At 30.0% G+C, this 16,808-nt stretch overlaps 2 protein-coding genes and 1 non-coding gene across 3 annotated transcripts; all 3 read left to right on the top strand.

Moving 5' to 3' along the window:
• Nucleotides 1-1,176: 1,176 nt before the first annotated feature.
• LOC106332652 lies at nt 1,177-4,087 on the top strand. The gene is made up of 9 exons (XM_013771130.1): nt 1,177-1,851; nt 1,949-2,216; nt 2,316-2,410; nt 2,482-2,606; nt 2,896-2,977; nt 3,079-3,190; nt 3,271-3,434; nt 3,507-3,627; nt 3,726-4,087. The coding sequence occupies exons 5-9, from the start codon at nt 2,937-2,939 to the stop codon at nt 4,020-4,022; spliced, it is 735 nt and encodes a 244-aa protein (XP_013626584.1). The 5' UTR covers nt 1,177-1,851; nt 1,949-2,216; nt 2,316-2,410; nt 2,482-2,606; nt 2,896-2,936; the 3' UTR covers nt 4,023-4,087.
• A 2,894-nt stretch (nt 4,088-6,981) lies between these two features.
• On the top strand, nt 6,982-7,055 carry TRNAN-GUU. Its single transcript has one exon. It is a non-coding gene; the product is annotated as a tRNA-Asn (tRNA).
• A 7,570-nt stretch (nt 7,056-14,625) lies between these two features.
• LOC106328992 (transcription factor HBI1-like) lies at nt 14,626-16,501 on the top strand. The gene is made up of 6 exons (XM_013767550.1): nt 14,626-15,012; nt 15,097-15,315; nt 15,399-15,533; nt 15,607-15,678; nt 15,772-15,915; nt 16,011-16,501. The coding sequence occupies exons 1-6, from the start codon at nt 14,626-14,628 to the stop codon at nt 16,077-16,079; spliced, it is 1,026 nt and encodes a 341-aa protein (XP_013623004.1). The 3' UTR covers nt 16,080-16,501.
• Nucleotides 16,502-16,808: the final 307 nt, after the last annotated feature.

Here is a 16,808-nt window from a genome sequence, read left to right as displayed (position 1 = left end):
TTTAAATAACAAAAATCATATTATCTAACAATGATTAATTTTTACTACCTTAAACCAATGAAAACAAATTTTAAACTATATAGTTTATTTTAAAAATTAAACAAAAACTAAATGTTTAATTATTTACTCGATAATATAAATCTATGAAGCGAAAATTTTAATTTTTTAAAAACTTTCTAAATTTGTGAAATGTTACAATATCTTTGAATATGAAAATAAAACAATATTTTACTAATTTTTATATATATAGTTATGATTTTAATAATGAAATAATAATCCGAAAAAATATATATAGAAGAAGATACAAATACATGTGAAAGTTTGAAACAATCTATTCAATGAAAAAAAATATATAGTAAACTTATTATGTTTTAAAAATTGATAGACACATATATATTATAATATATACTAATTTAGAATTGAAAACAAAATATTTATATAAAAATAAATGAAAACAAAAATCCGCGCGATTGCGCGGGTCGAGATCTAGTTTAATCTTAAAACTACAAAAAAATTCTGAATTTTTTATTTGAATTATTCAAAAACCAGATCTGAGTTGGAACAAATTTTATCGAATATTAGCCAATTCACAATATTATTAATATTACCCAACCAAACCAAAAACTGAAATAAGAATCAAATTTCATAAATAACCGAACAATTTTTATATATCTACAACCGAAAAATCAAAAACCAAACAGATTATACCTAGTCCTACGGATCTCCCTGCTATAAAATGTACATTTACTTACTGAAGAGAAATTGGATCTATCTTTAAAATTCTTAGAGCAAGAAATCCCTGACAATTAGTTCCAAATACTCTTCAGACCACCATCAAAACACGAAAAGAAAGACCAAATCTGTGTGGAGGATCCAATCAACCTGAATCATTTAATGTTTCAAATATAGAAAAATTTTACACCATACTGATTTTTGTAAGGTGGGCAAAAGATTACTCTCTCATGAAAGAAAGATCCAAGTATAAATAAAACAGGAAATTTTTGTAAGATAATCTTACTCTATTAAAAGCACAATATGCAGCCTCCTTAGTGTACCACGTTGGATCAAAAATTCAACCACTAATATTGCAAGAATTATACATGTCATTTGTCTTGGTTTGAGTTTCTTATTTGATTTCGGGCTTCTAATTCAACCCAACATTAGTTTGATTAAATCTTCTTCTTAGCTCTCTCGAGCTTCTTCTCTTCGAAATTGATTTTGGGCTTCTTTTTTTTTTTATTAGAGCTTCTTCGAAAGCTCTCTCAATCATTCTCTCTTCTGTTACGGTGAACACGCCGATCTCCCCTTTTGACTTCCAGATCTTCCCCTACTCTCCTCTCCGATTCCGTTTTAACTCATGATTTCACCACTAACTCCCCTAATCAAACCTTAATTCATCTCATTCAATGGATTCTTTTCAACTTCCTCACCATTTTTCTAAGTATAAATCTCTTCTCTTTGCTTTTATGTCGATCAAAATTGAAAAGCTTTTCTCAGACAAGCAACACGATGGAACCCAAAGGAAGCTCTTCGATCTCCAGCGACCGCAAGACCAACAAGATGACCCTCGCCTCCTCCGCGCATGCAAGGCCAAACCGGAAGTCCACCGCATCCTCCGCCATGGTGATGAAACCTAACGGGAAGTCTGCTGTTTCATCTGCCATTCTGATGAAACCAAACGCTTCTACCGCTCCCTCCTCCGCGCATGGCGATCAAGTGATGTTCTTCAGAGATGTTTCACTCAGCCCAACTGAAGCCGATTTGAGGTTTCGACTGATTCATTTATGGGAGGCTCGAAATCCAAGCACGAAAACCCTCATTGGACAGGAGATGATCCTTATCGACGAAGAGGTTCGTATGTGAATCTTCTACTACTCTTTCTCCTTCTTTAATAATGCTCGATATATTGTAAGATTTCGACTAATCGACAACTACAAATGTTTAATAGGGAACTGTTATTCAGGGTTTTGTACCTGCTGGGCGGGTTGGGACGTATGAACTGGAACCAGGTTCTGTCTATAATCTGAGGAATTTTTTTGGCTCCAAGAACAAGGCTCAGTATCGGGTTACGGATCATAGCGCCACCGTTACATTCGCTTGGAATTCTAACTTATCGATTCTTGATAACCCTCCGGTTCTAATTCACGAAGATAGATTCAGATTCCATAGCTACGACGAGTTTCAGGCCAACTGTGACCCCAAAGTTGATCTTTATGGTGAGCATTGTTGATCTTTGTACTTAAATCTTTAAGTTATTTCCATATCCAATGAATATTATTCATACGTTATTGTTTTATTATGTTGGCCATATGAAGTTGGTGAATGGGCAGACTATCACTGAGCATATGGTCCTCGACGAAGTCGACATAGCAGAGAGGCGACATCTATGTGTTCATGTTCAGACACATGAGTAAGTTTTTCTAAATATTATACGCCGTTTTTTGTGTGTTATGCTTAACATATGATTTAAATCTTATGCAGTGGACCGGTGATGAAGCTTTATCTATGGGACAAGGCTGCATCTGACTTCTGCGAGAAATTCAAATCTTATGGAAGCACTCCACGCGTTCTGTTGGTCACCACAGTAAACCCTAAACATCTTGGAGGTTAGCATTTCACTAAACAACCGGATTAAGTCACTGTATTATTGGGATTAAATGAGACATTATTATATCGTGTAAGGCCATTTAGATTCTATTGTCTCTCATCGTTTATCGTAATTGGTTGTGTCCTCGGCTAGAACGTAGCTGTAGTAGGTTTAACTGAACTGTATGAAGTCTCTTATTTTGTATTGTTAAGTGAGACGGTTCATGTGTTCATGTGTTCATTTTGAATCCTATTATTGCATCGCTTATGCATTTGGTTGGTAATAATGAATTCATGTGCTCTGGACAGGAACCCTTGCTCTCACTTCGATGGTATCATCTTGAGTGTTTATGGATAACGATGTCCAGCCTAGCAGGGATTATCTTGGATGGTAGGCATTTTTATATTCAGATATATTTTCCATTAACTTCTGCCTTGGCATTTCCTGTGACTTCAGTTCTGACATTCTTTTGGTTTCCACATTTTTCATAGGCTGAGCTCCAACTCAGATCTTGCTAATAAGATTAATGCAGAGGTTGTTAATAAGCCTGAGACAGCGACTCTAGAGGAACTTTTCGCCTACATCAAACAAGAGACTGCTAAGGTACAATAGTTGTTATGTATTCATATTCATTGTGTTATGCTTGTGAATTAATAGAGTTTGTATTATTTTCACAATGATAGGTTGCTTGGTTTGAATGCACAGCGACTATAGATGATGTTCTTCCGGGTTTTGCTTGGTATTATATCTCATGCGGTGGGTGTAATAGTAAGGCAGTCAAAGGGCCTAACTCTCTGATTTGTAACAACAAGAAATGTGGGAAAAGTGATGTTACGGGCGTTGCTCAGTAAGTGTCGTATACATAGTTTCATTTAGTTTTTTTTTTCCACCACTAGAAGCTAATCCCCTCTCATGGCAGATACCTCACGAGGATTTCTGTTTACGATAAGAGTGAGCAGGCAGTTTTTGTCATTCTTGGTGATGCTGGCAAGGAGCTGACTGGGAAGCATGCATCAGAATTAGTTGCCAGTTACTTTGAGGTAATTTCAAAGCTAAGTTATTTGAACTTGCTTATATTTTCTAGCCCTATACATAGCCCCAAGTTATCTGAACTTGCATATATTTTCTTGAACATTAGGCTAATGAGGGTGTAGTAGCTGATCATTGCGTGCCGGTACCGCAAGCTTTACTTGATACAATAGGGCACACTTATAGATTCATTCTGAAAGTCTCAGATCATAATTTATCAAGGAATACTCAAACCATAACTGTCACAAAGATACTCCCACCAGCAGCTCCACAGCCTATAGCGGCCTTGGAAGAACACGCTGTTCCATCGACGTCTGATGATATCCTGAAGACTGGAGGTGACAGAGTTAGGCAAGCATCTGAGAGTCTTGAATCAGCTGAAGCCAAGCGCTGCAAGAATGGCTGATATAGCTTCGACAATCCTCTTACGCAGTGATTGATTTTGCTACAGTTTGAGTTTTGTTTTTATGTTTACCTAATTACTTTGCCTTCACTCCAATTCTATTTTCAGACTTTTGTTTTGGAGTCTTTCTGTTTCTTTGAATACAATTTCCCGTTATATGATTTTCCTTATGCCATTTTGCTTATTCGATTTATTAATGCGCATATTAGTAATACGCATGATTTTGTTTACTAATACGCATCGGAACTAATATAGGATTTGTGATTATCATTAGGACAAACATCTTTGAAAGTTGTATATTTATTCAATCTTTAACAAGCGTGATTTGGGGCATGACTTTAGCAGCTGATTATCAAGTCAACCTCAAGACATTAATTACTCAGATCCTAAGCATCTCCATTCCGTTGATGTTAAAAAACAATATACAACTTTCGTAACCCATATGTTCCAAAACAGTCTATTCTTCTCTCATATGTTCTCTCAAAGAAACATCTAAAATTATTCTTCACTCATATGTTCCAAATCAGTTTACAAATAATCATTGGAATTGGCTTCTAAGTTCATATCAATTCAATTCTCTAAAATTAACATTTAAATATGATAAATAAAAAATTATAACAAACAGGTAACTGAAACATGTGCCATAAGAAAAACTTATTACAAGAACAAGGTTATTAACCAACATGTGTTTATCACCCGAGCTTGTGTGAATTCATCACGAACATAAGCATGAGTGTACTAACCATAAGTTAACTAATAACCATCTTAAGTTCGTAACCATAGGAGCAGAGACTTCGAAACCATCTGTTCACGTGTGTCAACTAAATATTTTCTGGCAGCAGTAACAAAGAATTTTTTAAAAATTAAAATAAAAGTTGTAACATCAAATTCCTCATTGTGAAACCAACAAGATTTTATTATTTACCAAACTACTGACATGATATATAAATTAATATAAGCTTTGATTGGTAATAATGGAGTAAAATGTTGAAAAATAGAAAGATGAAAATGGAGGAAGAAAAAAGTGGAAATGAGAGTAAACTTTTACTCTTGATTAAAATGAAGAAAATATTATTGTGTCTCATTTGGTAGATGTGGTTTTTCTTGGTGTAAATGATCAAAGTGTTGCTAGGTTTTCTTGGAAAAATGCCAAAAGTGTGGCTTATCTCTTTAGGTATGAGAGTCATTTGCTTCTTCATTTTCTGAATGCTCTTATAAAAGTGGAAGATCAATTTGGAACACAAAAAGATTAATGGAAATGTTTTTCTTATTGCAAAGAGTGCAACTTTTGATGTTTTTGGCCAGTTGCATATTTGACTTGGCACTTATTTTTGGTTAAAGGATCTACTCGATGTTGAGAAAGTTTAATCATCTATTTATGTCTATAATTGATGTGATCATGGCTGAGGAAGAGGGTACACTCTGTCTCATGATGACTCATGAGCCAATACGAACTTAGGAGGAAGATGTAGCTTTACGTGCAAAACATGGGGACGTTATTTTCCATCAGATCAAGCGCTCGAATGCCACCGTTCCAGCCATACCAGAAACAAGAACAAGAAAATTAATTCAAAAAGATAGGAAGAAAATCTAAATTCTTTATTGCTTAAGTTTCTTAAATTTTAAAATATATCTTTAACTTAACTGATTTTTATTTTAATAGATAGAATGATTTAGGTTTGGGGATAAAATTATATGTATATTAAAATACACTAATTTGGTTATTGTTTTGAAATTTTAGATGCAATGTTTGTTAATGGATGAAACAAGAAGCTTGACATACATTTAAAGTGAGTATCAAATCATTTTGTCTGTAATTATATGTATGTTATCTGATCTTAAACTATGTGCAGCATTAATATAAATATTTTTAAACAAAATGTATATATTAGAAATATAGTGTCAAGTATACATATGTTCGGTGATTTTCGGATATCTATTTATGTTTGGATATCAAATTTCTCCTAATTCAATACCAGTTTCGGTATTTTGTTACTTCGGTTCGGATTTCTATTTGGGTTTTTTGGGTCAGGTTCGGATATGGGTTCGGATATGAGTTCGGATATCGGGTAAAATACTCAACCCTACTTTGAGCTTTGCTATTTCTCTGTATTATTGTCAATCAGTTTTCAAATAGTTGATAACTAATCCCAAAAGATTATATATTACTGCCAAAACAGTGATTAGTGAAAGAGTATATATCTAAAGTATCCAAAAAAATGAGAAATTTCTTAAACAATCAGACTCTTAATATCATTTTTCATGTTTGATTTAACTATATTTACCTTTAGTTTTAAAGATGTAAATAAGCACTTATATTCTTAGGGTTGACTAATATAGACTTAGAGTTTATATTTGAGGAGTGTGATTTTGGATTGTATAGTTTAGGATTTTTAAAAATAAATAAAATTTTAAAAATAGTTTCAAAATGACTTTTTGAATTGCAACATAAAATTTTGGGAAAAAATCAAAAGTTTTATAAAGATTTCGAATTTAAAAACGTATAATTCGAAAACTATATAATTTTTTTAATTATTTCTTTAAATAATTATTTATATTTATATAAAGGATAGAATAGTATTTTGGATTTTAATTGAAACTTCATAATTTACGTATTTGCGAAAAATATCCATTTAATAAAAGTAAACATAAATAATAGTTTTCTAAAAAAAACATAAATAATAGTACCATAATGAGATAAAACAGAATTCTCCCAAAAACATAGGACCGATTCTTTATTTTTAATTTCATTCTTTAAATTGAGGATATTATTCATCGCCTAACAAAAATTAAGTAAATTATCCGCGTGTAGCGCGGAGAAACACTCTAGTTCTATTAAAGATGCTTTAAAAGTTTGAGTCTGAAAAAATATAACTCGAAAACATAAAAAAAATATTTAATTTTTTAATTTTTAATTTTTATTTATTTAAATAATCATTTTATATATATATATATATATCAAGCTGGAGTAGCTCAGTTGGTTAGAGAATGTGGCTGTTAACCACAAGGTCAGAGGTTCGACCGCTCTCTCTAGCGCGTTTTTTTTTTACTTTTTTCTATATTTTTTTATGATGACCACTAGAGAGTTATGTTAATTTTAAGAAAACACTTATTTATACAATCCCACCTTTTTCCACTCTTAAGTCTCAACATTCATTTGTAAAAAGAAATAAGTGAATTAAATTTTAAAATAGGAGAATTTTTTGGTGTAAATGTTACGAATAAGGAGAAAGTCGATTTCACATGTGTTTTATATGAAACTAGGAGTTAGTTTGTATATTTAGCTGAACATATGTTTTTACTCGGAAGTGTTTTTATATATTATGTGTGAATCATTATTTTTTGTTTTTCTTCTTATCTGTTGTCATCACTTTCAATTAAAAGTGTTTGACGTTAGGATATTTAGCAGTTTTGTTGTAATTAAATAAATTTCGTAAATCAATTGTTGATATTTTTTTAATGAGACTATGTTATACTTTACTTTCGGTGTAGATCTTTTGATCTATTTTATTCTAGGACATATGTTTTATTTATGTGCTTATATATATATATATATATATATTATTTGTTATGATGTTTTGTATTGCAACTTTAGTTCGAAATATGAAAATATATACTTTTTATTTTCATATCAATATTGTATTTATTTTTAAATTATTTATGGAATTTATGACATAACCTTTAAAAATATATATTTCAAATTTATTTGAATACAATAACCTTAGCTTTCGTACGTTAATATCATAAAAACTAACTTTTTCCTTTTTATTCTTATGTTTATTGTTTTATTTGTTATATCATACGATGTTCATTTTTAATTTTAATCTTAATTTTGATTATACATTAATCTTTTACTGTGGATTTTCTCAATATTAGTTTTCCTTAGCTTAAGTTTAATGATCTGAAAAGAAAAAAAACTGTTAGATTCACTCTTTATATTTTTCGTTGATCTTGTTTTGATGATAAACAACATTAATGATGGATTCTTATGTTTTTTATTTTTATAAGTCTTTCGTATATATTTTTGAATTTCTCTAATTTTTCATATTATGTATTTTACTAAATTTTAATTGTTTCATTCGTTATAATGTTATTTTATAAAAATTTAAAATTATCTGTTTTAGTTATATATTAATTTTTGGTAGTGAATTTTAATCATTTATCAAATTTTTAAGTTTTAGTTTGGTGACAAAAATAGAAAGAAACTTCGTTATATTTACTCTTTTAAGATTGAGTTTGATCAAACTGAAAAATTAATATCATAAAAAGATTTCCATGTTTTTCTTATGAAAATATTCAATTTATTCTTCAAATTTATCTATTATTATATTATATTGTATTTGACTTAGTTTTTATTTGTTGACTAAATTTTTTACCTAGCTTAAGTTATATTATATATTTTTGCTTATATTATTTTCTTTACATGTATGTGTAGTCAGTACTCCTTATATGTATTATTAGTTTCAAGATTCTGCGCTTCTTCTTTATCTTTAACTTATGCAGTAAAAGAAAGATGGAGAGGAAGGCGATTCCTAAAGCGCATCACGAGGAAACTGGTGAGAAGGTTCATTGTTTTCCTATCCAAATTTAAAGATTTATTCAGTGACAAGGTTCGTTTTACTACATTGTGTGCAGAATTTATTAATTTTCTTTGCAATAAAAATTATTTTTGGTGTTTTTTACAAAAAAAAATAAAAATCATTTTTGGTGGATGCAGGGTTGCTTTATTACTAACATGCACTGCATGTCATGCAATCCTGAATTTGAGCAGCTACTAAGGTATTTACATATATTAAATGAAATGGATGCTCCATACGCATTAATATCCCATGCTTTTTTGTAATTTCTTCACCTAAAGATATAAAAAATGAAATCTAAATATAGTGTATACAAATATCAGCTTATCAAATGACCCCAAGGCACCTTTTTGTTGGTGTGTAGTTAATATTTTCTTTTAGGCACACAAATTATACAAATGTATCTCTGATCCAGTCTTTATTACCATTTTGTAGGGAATTATGAGACATCATGGTATAATTTTAATATGAAATTTGAAGGATCGTTATGAGATAAAAAAAAAGAGTATATATAAAGAGTGTAGCATATTTTATAAAAGAAGAGCAACTCTTTCTTGACATATTGATTTGGTTTGTTTAGGACAAACGCAACACTAAAGTCTTTCTGATGAAATTGTTTGCCTAATATTGTCTATGTGAAACAATTCTTTACGAATAATTGAATTAGTACTTTATATTTATATCATAATGAAGAAAAGCTCAAAAAAGAAATTACACTTTAAAAATAAAATATAAATTTTCAAATAAATTATGTTTTTTTACTGAAAATCAAATATTGAAACATCATATATTAATTTCAAACATTTAATTTTAGTATTTTTTAAATCACTTTTTTCACAACAAAAAAGTAACAACAAGTAAAAATACAATTTATATATTTACATCTTATTTCATTTGAGTGAGAGGTCTGTATTCCTACAAAAGGAGACCGCCAAAAAGAATAAAATGTCATAAATTAACAAAGCCCAAAGTTTATTTTCTCTAACCAATAAAATATTTAATTTTATTGAAACAATTAGTTCTAAACAATAAAAATATCGAAATAAGAAAATAAAATTAATTGAAAAGTACATCCAAAGCATTAATAAAACTTATAAAAACAATAAAACAGCAACATATAGTTATTAAGTCATATAATATCTATTTTCCATATTATTAGCGTTTACACTCTAATAATTTAAAATTCATTTTATAATTTATATTTTGTAAAAATCGATAGATATGCATTATATATATTCAAATAGTAATATAATAGATTAAAATTAAAATTTATGTTAAAAATCCGGGCGTAGCCCGGTAATACCACTAGTTATTAAATATTTTAGAAAGATGATGACATGTCAATTGGAGAATGCTTGTGAGAAATAAGGTGCAAAACTCTAAAGAGAAGTTTTTTTTTTTTTTTTTTTTTGACAACATCACTCAAGTACTAACTAGAATCTCCAACCGATCTAGCAAGCCAAACCGGTGGAGTTGAATCGACATAAAGCAAAGCTGAAGGAGAACTCTTCGCATCACGTGCAAGCTTGTCTGCCAAGGTATTTTGTGCTCTAAGAATATGTCTGATCCGGAAGTGGAACTCTAAAGATAAGTTACAACTTTATTTATATAGATTACATTTCTTTTCATCTCATAGATTATTTTAACAATAATCGCTCCAAAAAATTATCTTTATTAATTAAATAAATCAAAACATCACAAGTTATACATTTCAAAGAGTGTCATATTAACTAATCAGGAACTTTTACTTAATAGGTAAATAATGTTTGAAAATTAAAGTGAAAAAAGTGAGAACTACATATAATTTCACTGACATGTTCACTAAATCCGTTCCTCGCAATAAGTTTAAGCATTGTTTAGATTTTTTGAACATCCCGACCTGTTAATCTGATTCAAAAAAACATCTGCCCCAAAAAGCATATGGTTCGAAGGAACATCTAGTACGAAGGAACATCCGGTCTAAAGAGACACCTAAAAAATGATTCAAAGTACGAATTAGCTCAACCAAAGAAATATCGGTTAGACAAGAAAAAATCAAGGGCTTAAACGATCATGTGCGAGAAAGGGATGATCCACCATCTACGAGTAGAAAACCAACTGTCCAACATGCCACTTAGCTTAGATACAGCGAGTTGATATATTTGTTTTATGGAATTTTCAGTGATTCAAGAAAGCAGAAGAAGATATCAATGAGTATTTGGTTATTTAACTGAATAAGTAGAAAGGGAAAGTAATTTAGCTAATTTACCCATTAAAATATACTTATTGCATTGATTCAATTTCATTTTTAATGGCTGTGAGTATATTTGGGCATTTTAATATTTGTTTTTTTGGTTAGGCTTCATATATGAATCAATTAGTAAAATTCGGTTCGAATTGTTTTGATTTAGTTTGAATTGGATATTCTAACTTAAAATTATTTGTATTAATCAAAAGAACCAAATAAATTATCATAAAAAATATTTGAAATATTCGATGGAACAAACCAAAATATTCAAAAAAAAGTTTTTTATATTTTGACAAAACTGATTAAATTTTCCAAACAATTATTTTATAAACATAACTAACGCATTCACATATTTTGGATATTTTGATATTTTGGTCTAATTTTGGTATTAAAATTGTAACTGTTAGTGTTTTGGATATTTCGTATCTAAATATAACTAATATTTTGGATATACAACCATATTTTAGATATGTGGATATCATTCAGTAATAAATCAGTTCATGAATAAAATATTTCAGATAAAAAACCACTGACATATTAATGACTGCTCGATTTAATTTAATATCTCTTAACTCGTGAGGTCTATTTCATCGTTTATTTTCCTAATTACATCCTCTCATCAACTTGAAAGGAAAAAAAAGAAGAAAATAAAAAACACAAGAAAGGATCAACAACCTCTAAATTTAGTGTTCATAAGGACATGCCCACATGTTGTGGGTTATGTCACTTATAGACCCTACACCTTCTCCTCCCATCTTCTTTCCTTCACTACTTTTATCAATCTATGTCCCAATCGCCATTTGATACCGAATCTTTACTACTATTTTATGCAAATTGTTCTTGAGCCTTTTTTCTTGTAGTCATAGTCAAATGTCTACACACTGGACCTGGTTTATCCACCAAACACTAATTTTAAATATGTTTTAACTGCCAACATTCATTTAAGATAACGACATAGTATATTTTAACTATCATCTTAAATTTTCTTTACAAACTTTTCAATCTATTTTCTTTGTTCTTAAAACCATATATATATGGACCTCCTCTATCCGAGGCTATAGATTCAGAATATCCTTGCATAAAAGACCTTATTTTCTTTGTTTATAATAAGTTTGCGATCTTAATGTAAATTTTGAATATAAAATATCGAAACTACTCTTACATGAATTTGTTACAAAGTACGAATTTTATTTTTGGTGTAGATTGAATTAGTTAAATAACTATTATATGAAAGAATTAACAAAAATACTTATGTAAGGATTTGAATTGGAGAATTTGATAGTTTACCATATCTGACCTTTTTACCTTCATCATACGTGTGCATGCATCGCGATGATATTTTACGAGTAACATGAATCATACCTTCTTTTTTCTATAAAGAATAACAAGGTTGGATCCAACCTATAACGAATCACACCATATTATTAAGCAGTGATTATATATTAACTGTTTGTAGAGAACGAGATAAAAGAGAAATTGATGAGGAAGAAGAGGAAAAAAGAGAAAAATATACTTGCATGTGTTTTCATTTATATAATTGAAAAATTAAATAATTATATAAAAGTTTATATGTGTTTTGATTTTTATAACTTTAAACACGGCGTACTATAATATTAAACCTGATATATGCAAATATCATGAGTCATATAATATACTATCAGTTAGCAATAGCATTACATTACAAGTTTACAGTATTCTGTTAAACAACGCATTAAAAGAATAAAAGTTATTATTGCTCAATATATTTGTATTGTTCATATTAAAATTGTGGTCACATCCCGAGTTTGCAAGGGTATATTTATCCGTTTAGCAAAAAATAAAAGGGTGTATTTATGTATTGAGCTAAGAGATAACAAATAAATTAAATAAAAATAAAAATTAAAGGGAAAATAGAAAACATAAGAAGTAGGGGACCTATGTGTGCGGGCCAATGTTGATGTCAAAATAAAGCTAAGAAGAATGATATCAATATGGACTAACTTGAAGGTACTCCAACGAACTTTCGGAAATGCCAAAGCTAATTCTTATAAGAAGGTGCAGCCCAGAGATGAATTCTTTTTCTAAATATTCAAATTATGTATTAAATCAATATCTGCGTGATTAGATAATAGAATATAGTGGGGTACATTCGAACTCAAGTTGATTAACAATCCAAGGCTTGTCTGCCACTAGACCTCCATCTCATGGTTATCAATGGATTAGTTTCTCCCACATATTCAGCTTTTCTAAGCAAACTGCCCAAACAACATCATATAAACCTAAATATCCCCTTCATACATTTATAACAAATCTTCTTTTGCTTTTATCAACACAAAAAAATCAGAGCTATAAAGCTTTAATCCACATTCTCTATTCTGTTTGTGCTTTTGGTCTCACTTTAAAGATCATTTACATAAAGAGAATTCGGCCAAAATAAACCTCAACTTTGTACGAATTGCCAAAAGAAACATGAACTTTTGAGCTGACCAAAAAAACACCAAACTTTCATTGACTTTAGAATTAATTAATAATGTTTTCGCTGACCTGCCAATTTAGCACGCCGTCAACAAATTTAACAGAAATATTTGACATCGTTTATTGTTGGCGTTAAGTAAAACGACGTCGTTTTCAAATGAGATAAAACGACGTCGTTTTACATGATTTGAAATTAAAAATATGTAGACCCCTGGATTCGAACCCAGATTGGTTGGTCAAATGGCAAGGTATTTTACCACTAGGGTACTGACACTTTCAATGTACTTACTAACATGTTTACTTTTATTTGGTACATATTAAATATAAAAAATTCTCTAAAAACTTAATAAGATTTTTAAAATTCCAAAAAATTAAAAAATAAAGAAGATTTTTATAAAATTAATTTAGAAATTAAAATTAAAAAAAATTATTTTTCTTTTTAAAAAATAAAATTTTATTTTTCTTTTTAAAAAATAAAAACTCTTCCAAAATTTTCTATAAAATTAAAACGAACTTTAAATTCCAAAAAATTGAAAAAAAATAAAGAAATTTTTTATAAAATTAATTTTGAAATTAAAATAGAAAATAAAATTATATTTTTTCTTTTCATAAAATAAAAAATCTTTCAAAATTTAATACATTTGCTAAAAGTTGAAATTAATTATACACACATAAAAAGTTGATAATTGTAACTTTAATTTTTTGCATTTTATTATAATTTTTAAAAAATTTGGATTTTTTTAAAAAAATGAAAATTTTGGAAACTTTTTGACTTTTTAAAGAAAAAAAATATTTTAATTTTAAATCAAAATTAATTTTATGAAAATTTTGGGAGATTTTTTTTTTAAGAAATATAAAATTTTTTTTTTTAAAGAAAAATAAAATTTTATTTTCAATTTTAATTTCAAAATTGATTTTATAAAAAATTTCTTATTTTTCAATTTTTTGGAATTTTAAAGATTTTTTTAAGTTTTTAGAGAATATTTTTATATTCAATCAGTACTACATAAAAGTAAACATGTTAGTAAGAACATTGAAAGTTCCACTAGCCTAATGGTAAAAGACTTTGCCATTTGACCAAGCAACCTGGGTTCGAATCCAGGGGTCTACATATTTTTAATTTCAAATCATGTAAAACGACGTCGTTTCACTTAACGCCAACAATAAACGTCGTCAAATATTTCTGTTAAATTTGATGACGGCGTGCTAAATTGGCAAGTCAGCGGTGTTTTTTTGGTCAGCTCAAAAATTCATGTTTCTTTTGGCAATTCGTGCAAAGTTGACGTTTTTTTTGGCCGAATTCTCTTTACATAAATATCCAAGTTGAGAGTTTTCTCCTGAGAACAATATGTTGGAAGGTCTTGTCTCTCCAGAAAACTTGTCCTTAAGCTCCATGGACATGAATGTACTTGAAAGGCTTAAATGGCTGCAACAGCAACAACAACAAGTTGTGTCTCGGACCAGCGACAATTCACCTGAACTTCTTCAGATACTTCAGTTCCATGGAAGCAACAATGATGAGTTGTTGCAGAGTACCTTCAGCCATTTTCAAATGCTTGGATCTGGTTTTGGACCAAACCCTAACATGGGTTTTGGCCCTTCACATGAAGCTATGGATGGCTGCATTTCAAGAACAAGTAGCTTCCAGATGGATCCAGTGGATACAATGGGGGTTATGTTGAAGAACAGTGAAGAAAACAGAACTATTTCCTCGAAAAACAAGAGAAAATCAGAGGTTTGTTAGATCAAATTTTGGTTTTAAAAATTGTTCTAAGACATGGGTTTTGAGATTTTTTTTATAAATATAATTATGTCTCAGGTTAAGAGAAGGGAGGAAGAAAGGACAGAGAAGAAGATCAAAGTAGAGGCTGAGACAGAGTCAAACATGAAAGGAAAATCAAGCATGAGTAACACGGAAGCATCTTCAGACACTTCAAAAGAGACATCAAAGGGAGCTTCAGAGATCCATAAATTGGATTATATCCACGTCAGATCTCGTCGAAGCCAAGCCACAGACAGACACAGTTTAGCTGAACGTGTAATAAACATTGTTTATGATAAGTTTCTTGCGTTACAAGGAAGAAGATAGTCCTAGGGTTTTGAATGGATTTGTATCTGCAGGCAAGAAGAGAAAAGATCAGCAAGAAGATGAAATATCTGCAAGATATTGTCCCTGGATGCAAAAAAGTCACTGGACAAGCTGGTATGCTTGATGAGATCATCAATTATGTTCAATCTCTCCAGACACAAATTGAGGTAAGTAATGAACCATGATTCACTATTAACCAATGTTACAAGTCAGAATCTTTGAAGTGACAAACTTTTGCAGTTCTTGTCTATGAAACTCGCTTTCCTAAACCCAGAACTGGAGCTTTCGGTGGAAGATTTATATGTAAAACAGGTGAATTCACTCTCTAGACCCTCAAGATCAAATTGTTATTATTCAAAAACTTCTCATAATAATCTTTTTTTTTTTTTTTGTTATGAACTTCAGTTGCAGGATTACTTTACAAATCTTCCAGTAGTAATTGCTTCAAAGCCATCAATAATGGTGGATGTGCCATTGTTTCCGCTAGATCAACAAGGATCTCTAGATTTATCGGTGATAAACCTGAGCCAAACAACATCTACTGAAGCTGTAAGAATATTTATCTATCTGAAAACTTATTTGATTATTCTGAGTTATTGTTACTTGTCTGGAAAGTAACTGTGTCATGTATATCTCTGTTTCAGCCATCGGCAAGCTGGGAAACTCAATCACGGAGTCTCTACAACACATCTAGCCTCGGATTTCACTACTAAGAAAAGATTCACTGAAGCGACAAAGTTGACATCATCAGAATCAGAATCATATTCTATTATATATGCTGATCAAAGTGACGATTCTCCCAGTGCAAAAAAAAAAGGGTGATAATTTCGCAATTTGGTTCAGCTTTTGCATTATCATTTGATCCTTTTTCTGATATATAAACCTGAATAACTGGAGAGAGCAATTTAGTGGTCTTGACTCCATCAATCTTTGTATAAATTTTGTTAAATAAAGTAATATATAGAGAGAGAAAGAGAGTAAGTAAAAACTTTGTCTTCCCGATTGCTGGGTGTTTTTGTTGTGGGGTTCTTCATTCCCGCAGAGTTTAAGTTATATGTTTAAAAGCATCTCCTTAAAATAAAGGTGGGAAGGTTCGCCTCCAACATGTTTCTCTATAATAAAGAAAATTATAGAATTTCTCTATTGTAAAAGAAACTAGTGAAGTAAAGTCTTTATCTTTGTGTGTTTGAATTATGCTTGGATTTTCTTCTTGAGTGAAGTAGTGGAATAACCACTATAAGGGACAAACTACAAAATAATCATGTAAGGATTTCTTCGGGAATTTGAAATCTGTTGCACACATAGACCCTTTTCTCCTTTACCGAATGTGAGTGTGTTTTACATTCGATCTAAACACATGGTGTAAATGTAACAATAGTGGACTAGTGGAGACTCTGAAAGTCATAGAAGCAAATTATTAGTCCTTTTTTTGTTTCTTTTCT

This window comes from Brassica oleracea, chromosome C3 (assembly GCF_000695525.1).
Source record: "Brassica oleracea var. oleracea cultivar TO1000 chromosome C3, BOL, whole genome shotgun sequence".
NCBI classification, from domain to species: Eukaryota; Viridiplantae; Streptophyta; class Magnoliopsida; order Brassicales; family Brassicaceae; genus Brassica; species Brassica oleracea.
Note: the sequence above shows the minus strand (reverse complement) of the source record. Positions and strands in the feature narration are given on the sequence as shown.